Raw genomic sequence first — 16381 nt, 5'->3', positions numbered from 1 at the left:
GTTGCGAGGCGTGGGCTATGGATAGAGTTGTGCGCAGGAGGATGGATGTGCTGGAAATGAGATGTTTGAGGACAATGTGTGGTGTGAGGTGGTTTGATCGAGTAAGTAACGTAAGGGTAAGAGAGATGTGTGGAAATAAAAAGAGCGTGGTTGAGAGAGCAGAAGAGGGTGTTTTGAAATGGTTTGGGCACATGGAGAGAATGAGTGAGGAAAGATTGACCAAGAGGATATATGTGTCGGAGGTGGAGGGAACGAGGAGAAGTGGGAGACCAAATTGGAGGTGGAAAGATGGAGTGAAAAAGATTTTGTGTGATCGGGGCCAGTACATGCAGGAGGGTGAAAGGAGGGCAAGGAATAGAGTGAATTGGATTGATGTGGTATACCGGGGTTGACGTGCTGTCAGTGGATTGAATCAGGGCATGTGAAGCGTCTGGGGTAAACCATGGAAAGCTGTGTAGGTATGTATATTTGCGTGTGTGGACGTATGTATATACATGTGTATGGGGGTGGGTTGGGCCATTTCTTTCGTCTGTTTCCTTGCGCTACCTCGCAAACGCGGGAGACAGCGACAAAGCAAAAAAAACAAAAAAAAATATATATATATATATATATATATATATATATATATATATATATATATATATATATATATATGAGAAAAAAAGAGAGATAGGTATTATGTTTGAGGAAAGGAACCTGGATGTTTTGGCTCTGAGTGAAACGAAGCTCAAGGGTAAAGGGGAGGAGTGGTTTGGGAATGTCTTAGGAGTAAAGTCATGGGTTAGTGAGAAAACAAGAGCAAGGGAAGGAGTAACACTTTCCACCTCCAATTTGGTCTCCCACTTCTCCTCGTTCCCTCCACTTCAGACACATATATCCTCTTTGTCAATCTTTCCTCACTCACTCCATGCGACCAAACCATTTCAAAACACCCTCTTCTGCTCTCTCAACCACACTCTTTTTACTACCACACATCTCTCTTACCCTATCATTACTTACTCAATCAAACCATCTCACACCACACATTGTCCTCAAACATCTCATTTCCAGCACATTCACCCTCATCCGAACAACCCTATCTACAGTCCACGCCTTGCAACCATATAACATTGTAGGAACCACTATTCCTTCAAACATTCCTGTTTTTGCTTTCCAAGATAATGTTCTCACCTTCCACACATTCTCCAGTGCTCTCAAAACCTTCGCCCCCCTCCCTCACCCTGTGACTCACTTCCGCTTCCATGGTTCCATCCGCTGCCAATTCTACTCCCAGATATCTAAAACACTTCATTCCTCCAGTTTTTCTCCATTCAAACTTACCTCCCAATTTACACTTTACCAAACTCAGTCACCAGCTTCTGCAGTTTCTCACAGGAATCAGCCACCAGCACTGTATCATCAGTGAACAACAACTGACTCACTTCACAAGCCCTCTCATCCACAACAGACTGCATACTTGCCCCTCTCTCCAAAACTCTTGCATTCACCTATCTAACAAACCCATCCATAAACAAATAAAACAACCATGGAGACATCATGCACCCCTGTCACAAACCGACATTCACTGAGAACCAATCTCTTTCCTCTCTTCCTACTCGTCAAATGCCTTACATCCTCCAAAAAAACTTTTCACTGCTTCTCGCAACTTGCCTCCCACACAATATACTCTTAATACCTTCCACAGAGCATCTCTAGCAACTCTATCATTTGCCTTTTCCAGATCCATAAATGCTACATACAAATCCATCTGTCTTTCTACGTATTTCTCACTTACATTCTTCAAAGCAGACACCTGATCCACACATCTTCTACCACTTCTGAAACCACACTGCTCTTCCCCAATCTGATGCTCTGTACATGCCTTCCTCCTCTAAATCAATACCCTCCCATACAATTTCCAAAGGAATACTCAACAAACTTATACCTCTGTAATTTCAGCACTCACCTTTATCCCCTTTGCCTTTGTACAATGGCAGTATGTATCCATTCCACCAATCCTCAGGCACTTCACCGTGAACCATACATACATTGAATATCCTCACCAACCAGTCAAGAACACAGTCACCCCTTTTTTAGTAAATTCCACTGCAATATCATCCAAACCCACCGCCTTGCCGGCTTTCATCGTTTGCAAAGCTTTCACTACCTCTTCTCTGTTTACCAAACTATTCTCCCTGACTCTCTCACTCCGCACCCCACCTCAACTAAAACACCCTATATCCGCTACTCTATCATCTAACACATTCAACAAACCTTCAAAATACTCACTCCATCTCCTTCTCACATCACCACTACTTGTTATTACCTCTCCATCAGCCCCCTTCACTGATGGTCCCACTTGTTCTTTTGTCTTATGCACTTTATTTACCTCCTTCCAAAACATCTTTTTATTCTCCCTAATATATAACAATACTCTCTCACCCCAACTCTCATTTGCCCTCTTTTTCACCTCTTGCACCTTTCTCTTGACCTCCTGCCTCTTTCTTTTATAGTCTTCCAGTCATTTGCACTATTTCCCTGCAAAAATCATCCAAATGCCTCTCTCTTCCCTTTCATTAACAATCTTACTTCTTCATCCCACCGCTCACTATCCTTTCTAATCTGCCCATTTCCCACCTTTGTCATGACACAGGCATCTTTTGTGCAAGCCATCACTGCTTTCCTAAATACATCCCATTCCTCCTCCACTCCCCTTACATCATTTGCTCTCACCTTTTTCCATTCTGCACTCAAATCTCGCCTTGTACTTCATAACGCAAGTCTCATTTCCATGCTCACTTACTCTCATCACTCTCTTCACCCCAACATTCTCTCTCCTTTTCTGAAAACCTCTACAAATATTCACCTTCGCCTCCACAAGATAATGATCAGACATCCCTCCAGTTGCCCCTCTCAGCACATTAACATACAAAAGTCTCTCCTTCACGCACCTATCAATTAACACATAATCCAATAATGATCTCTGGCCATCTCTCCTACTTGCATGTGTATACTTATACATATCTCTCTTTTTACACCAGGTATTTCCAATCACCAGTCCTTTTTCAGCACACAAATCTACAAGCTCTTCACCATTTTCATTTACAACCCTGAACACCCCATGTACACCAATTATACCCTCAACTGCCACATTACTCACCTTTGCATTCAAATCACTCATTACTATAACCCGGCTTGTGCATCAAAGTTGCTAACACAATTACTCAGTGGCTCCCAAAACACTTGCCTCTCATGATCTTTCTTCTCATGACCAGGTGCATAAGCACCAATATTTACCCATCTCTCTCCATCCACTTTCAGTTTTACCCATATCAATCTCAAGTTTACTTTCTTACACTCTATCACATACTGCCAGAACTCCTGTTTCAGGAGTAGTGCTACTCCTTCCTTTGCTCTTGTCCTCTCACCAACCCCTAACTCTACTCCCAACACATTCCCAAACCACTCTTCCCCTTTACCTTTGAGCTTCGTTTTACTCAGCCAAAACATCCAGGTTCCTTTCTTCAAACATACTACCTATCTCTCTTTTTTCTCATCTTGGTTACATCCACATACATTAAGACACCCCAATCTGAGCCTTCGAGGAGGATGAGCACTCCCCGCATGACTCCTTCTTCTGTTTTCCTTTTTTGAAAGTTAAAATACAAGAATACAAGGAGAGGAGAGTTTCTAGCCCCATGCTCCCGTCCCCTTTAGTTGCTTTCTACAACATGCAGGGAGTATGTGGGTAGTATTCTTTGTCCCCTATCCCCAGGGATAATTATTCTACTTGAATTATTTCTTATAATTAACTGCCACCTCCCACGTTAGCAAGGTAGTGCAAGGAAACAGACCAGGAATGGCCCAACCCAACCACATATACATGTAAATACCTAGATACCCACACACACACACACACACATGTACATACCTATACATTTCATCATATACATATATATACATACACATGTACATATCCATACTTGCTGCCTTCATCCATTTCTGTTGCCACCCCACCACACATAAAATAGCATTCCCCCTTCAGCGAGGCAGCGCCAGAAACAGACAAAAAAGGCCACATTCGTTCACACTCAGTCTCTAACTGTCATGTGTAATGCACCAAAACCACAACTTCCTTTCCACATCCAGGCCCCACAGACCTTTTCATGGTTCACATGCCCTGGTTGAATCCAATGACAGCATTTCGACCGCAGTATACCACATCATTCCAATTCACTCTATTCCTTGCACACCTTACACCCTTCTGGGTGTTCAGGTCCTGAGCGCTCAAAATCTTTTTCGCTGCATCCTTCCACCTCCAATTTGGTCTCTCACTTCTTCTCTCCACCTCTGACACATATCCTCTTTGTCAATCTTTCCTCATTAATTCTCTCCATGTATCCAAACCATTTCAACACACCCTCTTCTGCTCTCTCAACCACACTCTCCTTATTACCACACATCTCTCTTACCCTTTCATTACTTACTCAATCAAACCACCTCACACCACATATTGTCCTCAAACACTTCATTACAAACATACCCACCCTCCTCCATAGCCAATGCCTCGCAACCACATAACGTTGGAACCACTATTCCTTCAGACATACTCATTTTTGCTCTCCAAGATAATGTTCTAGCCTTCCACATATTCGTCAACACTCCCAGAACCTTCACTCCCTCCCCACCCTGTGACTCACTTCTGCTTCCATGGTTCCTTCCACTGCTAAATCTGCTGCTAAAAACACTTCACTTCCTCCAGTTTTTCTCCATTCAAACTTATATCCCAGCTAACTTGTCCCTCAACCCTACTGAACCTAATAACCTTGAACCTAATAACTTTGCTCTTATTCACATTTACTCTCAACTTTCTTCTTTCACACACTTTACCAAACTCAGTCACCAACTTTTGCAGTTTCTCACTCAAATCAGCCACCAACGCTGTATCATCAGTGAATAACAACTGACTCACTTCCCAAGCCCTCTCATCCACAACACACTGCAAACTTGCCCCTCTCTCCAAAACTCTTGTATTCACCTCTGTAATAACCCTATCTATAAACAAATCATGCACTCATAGAGATATCTTACTCCTCTGCTGCAAACTGACACTCAATGGGAACCAATCACTTTCCTCTCTTCCTATTTGTACACATGCTTTACATCCTTGGTAAAAACTTTTCACTGTTTCTAGGAACTTACTCTTAAAACCTTCTCCAGATCCATGACTGCTATATACAAATCCATCTGTTTTTCTATGTATTTCTTACATACATTCTTCAAAGCAAACACCTGATCCACACATCCTATACCACTTCTGAAACCACACTGCTCTTCCCCAATCTGATGCTCTGAACATGCCTTTACCCTCTCAATCAATACCCTCCCATATAATTTCCTAGGAATTCTCAACAAACTTATGCCCATGTAATTTTGAACACTCATCTTTATCCCCTTTGCCTTTGTACAATGGCACTATGTATGCATTCCGCCAATCCGCAAGCACTTCACCTTGATCCGTACATACAGTGAATATCCTTAACAACTAATCAACAACACAGTCACCACTTTTTTTTATAAATTCCACTACAATACCATCCAAACCCGCCACCTTGCCGGCTTTTATCTTTCACAAAGCTTTCACTACCTCTTCTCTGTTCACCAAACCAAGAAAAGGTAGTGAAAACTTTGCAGAAGATAAAAGCCGGCATTAATGGGATGGCCTTGATTAGGGTCTCAGCTGCCTGTGCTGTCTCAGCTAACATGAGAGAAAAAAAATAGTGCTGGGATAAAGTATCAAGGCCATAATTAAAAAGTTAAGCTGCATCTTGATAGGATGGATATAAAGAAGTACTTTTATAGTATAGGAGTAATAGATGAATGCAATAAACTGAATGAAAAAATTGTAAATGCAGACAGCATATTGGAGTTTAAAAAGTTGTATGATTTAGAGATGATTCCTCACCAGCATAAAATATCCCGCCATACACTCAAATAAGTAGTTAAACAGACAAGTGGAACAGACTGTGGTATTTGTGTGAATACACATAAGAATTAATGTTAAGAGATGGGACAAAATGAGAGCAAAATTCTCACTATAACACATAAACAGTAATCAGAACCACACAAGATGGAATCCCATGAGTGTAGAACTCTGTCCCTTTACTCAACAAATATGTAATTATATGCATGAATTTGTTAAGCATACACAGTCACAAATGATGAACTGTAGTGCCTGAATTTTCATTGATAAAGTATAATGATCCATGTGAATATGGTTACATAGAACTTACCAATTGGTTGATTCTTGCGGTTGTGGCTGCTGCTGGTGACAGTGATGCTGCTAGTGCTAAGGCTAGTTATTGGTATGACAGCACTACTACTAACAATCTGGTTTATGGGACTTCGATCTCTATTTCTGTCATGGCTTTGACTTCGTTCTACATGTGTGGAAAAAACAATGTTGGGTTAAAAATAAAAAACATGAATGAATTTCTAATCCTATAATGACATAACAGGATTAAAATCAGTTAATAAATCAATCACTTCATTATGAAAAAATATTCCATTATGGATTAAGGATTCCCTAAAAATCTTACCCATGTAATTCAATGACTTGAAGTGAAACATGAAGAGTTTCCCATTTCCCAAGTGAAACATGAAGAGTTTCCCATTTCCTTGTAATATCTTTGCCAAATGAATGAATAAAGGGCATACAAAGTTGTGTTTAGTCATACATTCACTTAAAAACAAATTCACTTAAAGACAGACACACAATAAAATTAATATCATACTGGGCTGTGGGATTACATTTTGGGAAACAGAATTTATACTGCAGAAATAATCTGATACAGATAAGTGTACAGTATTGTCTCTGGATTTTATGAGTTATATTCTTATTCATTCCTCCCTTCCCAGCAACTTTCTTCTACCATCAGACTACTTTCACCCATGAATTCTCATATACATACATACAAACAACAAGATTAAGCATAAATTTTTACAAATACAGATAGAGTATCAAATTCCATTTCTATAAACTGCAAACTCATAAGCCTGTGGTTGAGTGCACCTAAGATTACCACTAACTTAAAGCATAAGTTTCTAGGGTTGTCTTTATGTGCCACTATAACACACGCTATCACTTAGTAATTTTTCTTACTGCCTGAATGTGTGGCAGCAGAGCTCCTTGCTTTTCTCAGTTATCTAATGCCACCCCCAGTATTTCAAGTTCTATGTAAATGCCAACTTTCACTTTATTAATGCTTTTTGGAAGTGACAACAATGAATGACAAATTTTGGTAATCATTCATTATATGTTTTATAGAGTATACATTCACACTGCATTATGAGCAAAAAGTATTTAGAACCTGCAGTAGGTATACCTAACATTCAGATATGGATATGTTATGTTCAAACTACAATCTCTTGCCCATATTTCTAAGATCTGTAAAACCCAAAATCAGCACATTGCTTGGTCCCAACAGATTTTTGATAGTCTTCCTGTGCTAATGAAACTGAAAGTAACTGATTTACTATTGTTAACCTAGATTTTTAGGACCTTTTGTAAAACTTTAAAGACTTTGACGTTGATAATATAAATATGTCTTACACAGAGGTTATAAAAAACATATCTAAGTTACTAAATACTTCTTCATTAAAAAATCTAGGGTAATCCAAAGATTCTTATGAGCATCCACTTACTTGTGTATACATGTGTGTAATATTGTATCCTCCTTACTTTTTGTATGGTCCTCTGATGACTAGTGAAGCATCATTATCATTTCAATTATCAAAGATATTTGGTAGTGCTAATCTAATTGGTTATCCTCAAGAAGAAATTGACATCACAGGCAATAAAATCATTCAGTTTATACACTTTTATGTAAAAACTGTACTTTAGGTAACTAAATTAATGGTCATATGATCTCTTGGAACTGCTCTATGCTAATGTAAAGGACAGTTTCAGTATCTTGCAACAGTAGACACAGCAGCACAGAGACAAAATTCTGTACTCATTACACATCAGATAAAGGTTTAATCTTATAGCCAGCATCGTTAGCAAGATATTGTCATTAAGGTGTACTAACAGCATGTTAGTCATCACATTAAGGCCATGGATTACCAAATCTTTCTTCTTTAGTAAGTTTTTTTTTTTTTTTTTTTTTTTTGTCTCCCGCATTTGCGAGGTAGCGCCAGGAAACAGACGAAAGAAATGGCCCAACCCACCCCCATACACATGTATATACATACGTCCACACACACAAATATACATACCTACACAGCTTTCCATGGTTTACCCCAGACGCTTCACATGCCTTGATTCAATCCACTGACAGCACATCAACCCCGGTATACCACATCGCTCCAATTCACTCTATTCCTTGCCCTCCTTACACCCTCCTGCATGTTCAGGCCCTGATCACACAAAATCTTTTTCACTCCATCTTTCCACCTCTAATTTGGTCTCCCTCTTCTCCTCGTTCCCTCCACCTCCGACACATATATCCTCTTGGTCAATCTTTCCTCACTCATTCTCTCCATGTGCCCAAACCATTTCAAAACACCCTCTTCTGCTCTCTCAACCACGCTCTTTTTATTTCCACACATCTCTCTTACCCTTACGTTACTTACTCGATCAAACCACCTCACACCACACATTGTCCTCAAACATCTCATTTCCAGCACATCCATCCTCCTGCGCACAACTCTATCGCAACCATACAACATTGTTGGAACCACTATTCCTTCAAACATACCCATTTTTGCTTTCCGAGATACTGTTCTCGACTTCCACACATTCTTCAAGGCCCCCAGAATTTTCGCCCCCTCCCCCACCCTATGATCCACTTCCGCTTCCATGGTTCCATCCGCTGCCAGATCCACTCCCAGATATCTAAAACACTTCACTTCCTCCAGTTCTTCGCCATTCAAACTCACCTCCCAATTGACTTGACCCTCAACCCTACTGTACCTAATAACCTTGCTCTTATTCACATTTACTCTTAACTTTCTTCTTTCACACACTTTACCAAACTCAGTCACCAGCTTCTGCAGTTTCTCACATGAATCAGCCACCAGCGCTGTATCATCAGCGAACAACAACTGACTCACTTCCCAAGCTCTCTCATCCCCAACAGACTTCATACTTGCCCCTCTTTCCAAAACTCTTGCATTCACCTCCCTAACAACCCCATCCATAAACAAATTAAACAACCATGGAGACATCACACACCCCTGCCGCAAACCTACATTCACTGAGAACCACTCACTTTCCTCTCTTCCTACACGTACACATGCCTTACATCCTCAATAAAAACTTTTCACTGCTTCTAACAACTTGCCTCCCACACCATATATTCTTAATACCTTCCACAGAGCATCTCTATCAACTCTATCATATGCCTTCTCCAGATCCATAAATGCTACATACAAATCCATTTGCTTTTCTAAGTATTTCTCAAATACATTCTTCAAAGCAAACACCTGATCCACACATCCTCTACCACTTCTGAAACCACACTGCTCTTCCCCAATCTGATGCTCTGTACATGCCTTCACCCTCTCAATCAATATCCTCCCATATAATTTACCCGGAATACTCAACAAACTTATACCTCTGTAATTTGAGCACTCACTCTTATCCCCTTTGCCTTTGTACAATGGCACTATGCACGCATTCTGCCAATCCTCAGGCACCTCACCATGAGTCATACATACATTAAATAACCTTACCAACCAGTCAACAATACAGTCACCCCCTTTTTTAATAAATTCCACTGCAATACCATCCAAACCTGCTGCCTTGCCGGCTTTCATCTTCCGCAAAGCTTTCACTACCTCTTCTCTGTTTACCAAATCATTTTCCCTAACCCTTTCACTTTGCACACCACCTCGACCAACACACCCTATATCTGCCACTCTATCATCAAACACATTCAACAAACCTTCAAAATACTCACTCCATCTCCCTCTCACATCACCACTACTTTAGTAAGTATGTAACTATAAAAAGTGAAAGTCAGCATAAAGACTACTAACTGTTTCAGCTCTTGCGACAATAAATATACTCACCTTCCTTAATACGTTCAGGTTCATGATGCTCTCGCTGTCGTTGTCTTTCTCTTTCTTTTTCTCGTGCTCTTTCTCTTTCTCGTTCTTTCTCCTTATCACGTTCCCTCTCCCTCTCTCTCTCCTTCTCTCTTTCTCTCTCCCGTTCTTTTTCCCTTTCTCTTTCTCGGTCTCTTTCTCTTTCTCGTTCCCTTTCCCTCTCTCTTTCTAACTCTCTCTCCCGTCTAAGTTCTAATTCATATTCCCGTTGACGCATGTCTTCCTCTAGTTTTAACCTGGAATTAGATGATCAAAAAATAAATCATGCTCACAGTTTACATTTTCCATTACAATCAAAATCAGTTTTAGCATGACTTTTCATGCCTTTATACCATTATATCACCTGTTAGAGGGTGCTTAAAGCACTCCTGGTGCACATTTTCAGATATGAACATATTTCCATGAAAAAAATGAAATTAACTTATTGTTAATTTATAAGTGCTTAACAAAAAAAAAGAAGTTTACTGCATATGAGCTAATGAATTAGGCCAAATAAGTTTACCACTGTCTCACTCTTTAAATATGTAGTGAAAACAGCAGGTAATATATGCAGTAAGCCTATGAAAGAATGGCTCAAAGGAAAAATAATTCTCTTTACTAAAACTGCTGTTAAAAAAAAAAGCCAAACTTACAGCTAGGGATGTGAAAAGAAATATATTCAAGAGAGAATGGAGCCCCACAGACAGACTGGCAAGAGGAATACCACCTCTTTCAAAAGGGAGATAAGGTAAACCTTCCTAAAATATTAAGGTGTAAAAACATTGCAATTGCATAAAATCTCATCACTGCATCCTATATACTCGCTTACTTACGTCTAATACAATGCTCCTTAAAATCAAACAGGATGATTCATGCAAAAATTTCTCTGTGCCCTCTTATAAATGCACATTTCCATCCACTCATAGAGGGAACACTATTTTCATCTTTTTTTACGTAGAAGGCTCCAGTCATGGATAAAAGTCCACATTAAGGCACGGCCTTAATTGAAATACTGAGAGAATTACGAATTGGTTAAAAGAAGAGACAAAGGAAAGTATTTATGAATTTTAGAGGAAGTGAAAGAACTGTCTTATGAAATGTGCAAGGTCATAGTTATCGGGAAAAACATGTGAAGGTAGAGAGTTTATATAAATATTTGCTACCCATATGATGTCACAGTGATTTCCAAAGGCATGCAGTATCTTAAGAATACTTGTAATAGTAGGAACTCCAAACTAGAGGCAAAAAGAACCAAGATGAATACAGAAAAGTGTGTAGTGATGATTATAGCAATATGGCAAAGAGACTGCGAGATCAGGGTAAAGAAACAAAAGTTGAATAATGTTACTGACTTCCATTGTGGCACTGGTAGTATATAAATCAGTAGTTATGGATTAATGAATAGATAAGTAAATAATCAAGTAAATAATCATAACAAGAAACATTTGCTTTATCAGTTACTTAAAAACAGAAATGTTCTGAGAAGGATAAAGACATTTATTTACATAAAAAATATTATGCTCAGGGCTTATGCATGGCTCTAATGCATGGAAACGTATATACGGAATTGGCGGTAATGTGCAAGTAGCTGAACTGAAAGTGACCTTTAATTATGAAGTTTGTCTAACCCTTGCAACTCTTTCATGGGTTCCTGCAGTGCTAAGGATGTCAGCCAGATCCATTGGCTGGGAACCTAGGTCATGCAGTGATGTACATTTGAAGGCCAGGGTAAGTGCAGAGATGCTGAGAAGTAAGTGTCTACTATCTTCTGTGGAAGTTGCATCTTGGGTATGTTAGATCCTGAGATCTGAAAAGTTGACCCACTCAGAAATTCCTGTGATCTGTTTATACTGCCAGTCTCAAAAGGATCTTGCATTGCCTTTTAGATAATCTTCAGCTAGTGCTATATCATATCTGTCCTTCCTGGATATCATCAGTTGGCAAAGTCCCTGTGAAAGCCTTGATGTCCATTATTGCTAACATTTGCTTCTTGAGTTGTGTAGAGGCATGAACATAGCTCACAAAATCACTTACAATGGAGTTGCACCACAGACAGGCCTGCATTAAGATGGATAAGCTACACCTCTAATGTATTTCTTCTGTGTTTAACAGTGTGGTTAACTTTGTGTGTCTCATGCCAACAGTTTTCCTGACAGGCATAACCCTGTCCTTATCAACGTTTTGATTTATTCTTTGTACATAGTTGCATTCCCTTGCAATCTTAACCCCTTTTATTGCACTTAGCCAGATTTCTGTCTGGATGCAGTATGGCGCACTGAGCCAGATTTTTGGCTTCAGACATTCATGCCCTCACTTACTTTCTCATATGATATATGGCTCCTCATCATATCCATAGATGTCACCACCAACTTCACAAAATAGCTGGAAAAACTATTACGTATCATAGGAACCTCAAAGCTGCAAGAGCCTAGTACACTGGGTCTTATGGTTACACAATAATCATGATAATGTTATTCTATTTCTAAATTCAATGCTCCTGTGTAAATAAGTGTGCAGCAACTCACTGTCACTCCACATAGTGTTACCTTACTGATGATGCCTTAACTTGGTGGCAGGTCACAGCGGGTGACTTCACCTGACCAAATAATCCCTAGAGAAATGAATTTGGGGGCCCAACCTCTGGCCACACCTGTGATATTACCCTGTAACATCCATACACAATGTTCAGCAGTGGCAGATCAAAAGATGCTTTTGAAACCGATGCCCTGACCCATTCCATGAGAGGAACTGCTTTCAGTTCAACAACATGGAGAGAGGTAAGAGCTTGTGACATTCGACTTCAACGATCTGACCTCCCTGCCTGTTATATAACTAGGTATCACTACAGGAAGGGAGTCAGGCAGTTCAACTTGTGATGTGATGCCAGACTCAAGCCACCCTTTGGGTGCCTCAAACATCAGTAGAGGTCCCAACATGATTCCTGACATTCCATATTCCTGGCAGGTCTCATTTTGGTGCTTCATCTCTGATACCAATCATCACCAGCATCAGGGCTCCAGTGCCAAGACCATCTCATATTTCTTGACCTGCCACAACTGACCTCGTCTTTCCCATTATAATCCTACTCCTCCAGTAGCTCATTGCCCATGTTCTATTTCACCTTATGCTCTTTAATCAATAAAGCATTTTTGTTTTGTTTAATGTGTTTCTGTGCTGCTCTCTCAATTATACCACTCCAACCACCCATCAGAACACCTGCTAAAAGTTCCTCATCTTAGCCTTAATAAAACATAATATTCCAGTCTCTCCACTCTTGACATCTTTTTTTATTATTCCCTAAAGAAACTAATAATGAACCTGCTGAGGTATGTTTCCCTCTTTAATTCTGCTCATGTAAATATTTCCTGAAATCTCAATGAAAGCTTTGGTTTTGTGTATTATCATGGTGTCACCTTCATAAGTTTATGTATTGTTGTTTGCATAAGTACTTTAGATGGGCTTTCCATGTTTTAACCTACCTTTCATGAAGTAATGCTGAGGATGGATGGAGAGCAGCCAGGGAGGTAGGCAGCAGGTCAGGTGGGAACCTAGAAGAGAGGTATGGGGAGCTGGCTGCTCCAGGGTACATCCCAGAAAGACTTCCTACACTGTAGGGACTTAAGGGTGGCCGAAGTAACCCAAAACGTTCCAGGTACAACTGCTCCTCCAGTCTGAGAGCAAACAGGTAAATTATCTCACAGTAATTGCTGCTTCTACTGCACAACAGGTAAATTATCTCACAGTAATTGCTGCTTCTAAAACACAAAGTTTGGATTTCTTTATCATGAAATACTGACCACTACCATCATTTTAGAAATCAATCACTTTTAGAAATAATTGTATTATCATGATGTTGAAACTGGTATAAAGCATAATGAAGTACAACACTTTCTCTAGAATCCATATGTGATATGTATTTTGTATTTGATCCATTACATCCCAATGAATTACTCATACACTGACCTATACTGGTGAGCCAAATGGTGTGGGTAGAGTGAAGGGTGGTATGCTGGATATGAGTGAGGGAGGTCTAGAGGTAAAGGAGGCCGCAGAGATGTTCCAGGTGCAGCTGATGGGGGTGTGGCTTGAACATCAGGGGCACGATATGGCTGGAATCCCCTCACTAATTCTTCATTGACACTTGCTCCACGTTCTGCCTCACTCGTGGTAACATGGGAATGGTTTGGTGCAATAGTGACAATGGGAGGTGCAGACCCCGCAGAGATGCCTATATGTCCAGTTGTAGGTGTTAGAACTGGCACTTTAGGAGACAGTCTCTGGGACTCCCCTGCCAATGATCCTTCCTTTTCTGTACCTGTAATTTATTTGTAATATTTGTGTATCACAAAAACTTCTGTCCAGTTACAAGTGCAACATATATATGAAATCTATTCTGAAGACAATGATAATGTGTTGTTTGTCATTACATGAGTACATAATACAGTACAATAATATTCCTTTGCTGTTTCCCAATGGTCATGGGGTGACTAGTCACAAGAAGAAAGACTAGGACAGTTCAAGGTCTTTAATACAATAGTGACCAGACTTATAAACAGACAGCAGATAATACCCTAACAACCTTGCCAAGTCAAGGCATTTTCCCAAATCTTATGGGTTAAGAGCTTAGAACACTTCATGTGCTTCATGATACAGTGATTCATAATTACAGTCTTGTATAGTCCCTTGTGGATGCTTGAACATATTTCAAAAGAGTAATAATATCACACTATGACAACAAAGAGGGTTTAAAGAATAATAAGTTAACATCTGCTCATTCATGATACAATTTTATGCAATAGTTTTCTACACTGAGTAATAACTTCAATAGCATAGCCTCTAGTGATGCACTTAAAAAGCATCACCAATTAATCTGTACCATTAGTAGATGAATATCACTTTTACTGACCAGGTGGTGCTGTAGCTTGCTTCGCAAGGGAACGGAGAGCTGCTGCAAAGGAAGATGATGATGTGGGTGATGGGGCCCTGGCACCAGCTGTAGTGGTGAGTGGGTTTAGGGGTGTGCTCAGGCCTAGAGGTGGAACTGTGGCTGTCGTCCTCACTCCCTTACTGCTGAAAGTCACACCTCCATCGCTGCTCATGGTGATACTGTTGCTACTACTACTGCTGCTACTGACAGTGCTGGCACTACTCACTCCAGCTGCTGCAGCAGCAGCAGCCACAGCTGCAGCAGCAGCAGAACCTGGTGGCAGGAGGTGAGGTGGTAGACTAGGAGGTTTCCCACCAACACCTAGAAGAAAATAAACAACATTAGGTACTGAAGTTGGTGTCAAAGTTTATACAAAATACAACAAAGTAAGGCATACTGAGGCAAAAGAAGACTATAATCAAACATACTGAAAAATTACTGAATGAGAAGCAGAGAAAACATATAATAATCAACATGTTTAAAGTATAGGTCAGTCATGGGTGTTCACTTACCACATTTAAAAAGGTCAAGTCATAAATAAGAAGCACTGAGAAATCTTGCTGGAAATACAAAATCATATCCAGTTGAATGTATTAACATATTCTGTATCTTCTTTCAAAAAACTGTAATACCTTTTTTTATGCTTGTGAAGGAATGGGGAGAAAGAGTATTACCCTCATACCTCCTATGCTTTGTAAATGACTAAAACTGGCAAGAGTATGGGAAGAGAGGAAGGATCCAGGTGATAAGTGCTATTCAAAGGCTAAGGATAGGATGTCTGAATTCACATGGATGTAACATGGATGAGAGGAGTGGAAAGATAGGTATTATGTTTGGAAAGGAAACCTGAATGTGCTGGTTATGAATGAAACTAAACTCTAGGGGAAAGAGAAGGATGTTCAGGAATGTCCAGGGAGTAAAGTCTGGGTTTAAAGTGAAGTCAAGAGCAAAGGAGGGGTGGCACTTATGCTAAAGGAGATTGTAGGAATGTCTTGAAAATCTATCATGCCCTGTATTTCCTCAGTAGCTTTATAAAGCTCTATTGTCATATAAAACTTTATCATCCTCCACATATCCTCAGGAGCAATATAAACCCCTGTGTGTCCCAAAAAACTTTATCTTCACAGGTCCTCCCTCAGCAGCAGTATAAAGCTCTATATACCCATACACTTTATCATGCTCCACATGTCCTCAGGAACTGGAAAGATAAATGAACTCTGGAATATGTACAGGGGATAGATACAGAAGCTAGAGGATGGGCACAAGAACCAAGGGACAGGTACAGGGACCAAGAGAAAGGTAGAGAATCCAGGAGACAGGTACAGGGACTGGGATACAGGTACAGGAACTAGGTACAAGTACAGGTACCTTCAGAAAGGTACTGAT

The 16381-nt window shown here is 40.1% G+C and overlaps 1 protein-coding gene across 1 annotated transcript in view; it reads right to left on the bottom strand.

Moving 5' to 3' along the window:
* Positions 1 to 16381, bottom strand: part of LOC139747163 (uncharacterized) — a 397953-nt gene that overhangs the window by 35791 nt on the left and 345781 nt on the right. The window contains exons 3-7 of the mRNA XM_071659115.1: positions 14975 to 15316; positions 14032 to 14383; positions 13548 to 13739; positions 10054 to 10325; positions 6273 to 6419 (exon numbers count right to left, since the gene is read on the bottom strand). Of these exons, the coding sequence (XP_071515216.1) occupies positions 6273 to 6419; positions 10054 to 10325; positions 13548 to 13739; positions 14032 to 14383; positions 14975 to 15316 (1305 nt within the window). The remainder of the gene's footprint in view (positions 1 to 6272; positions 6420 to 10053; positions 10326 to 13547; positions 13740 to 14031; positions 14384 to 14974; positions 15317 to 16381) is intronic.

Source organism: Panulirus ornatus, chromosome 67 (assembly GCF_036320965.1).
Source record: "Panulirus ornatus isolate Po-2019 chromosome 67, ASM3632096v1, whole genome shotgun sequence".
NCBI classification, from domain to species: domain Eukaryota; kingdom Metazoa; phylum Arthropoda; class Malacostraca; order Decapoda; family Palinuridae; genus Panulirus; species Panulirus ornatus.
Note: the sequence above shows the minus strand (reverse complement) of the source record. Positions and strands in the feature narration are given on the sequence as shown.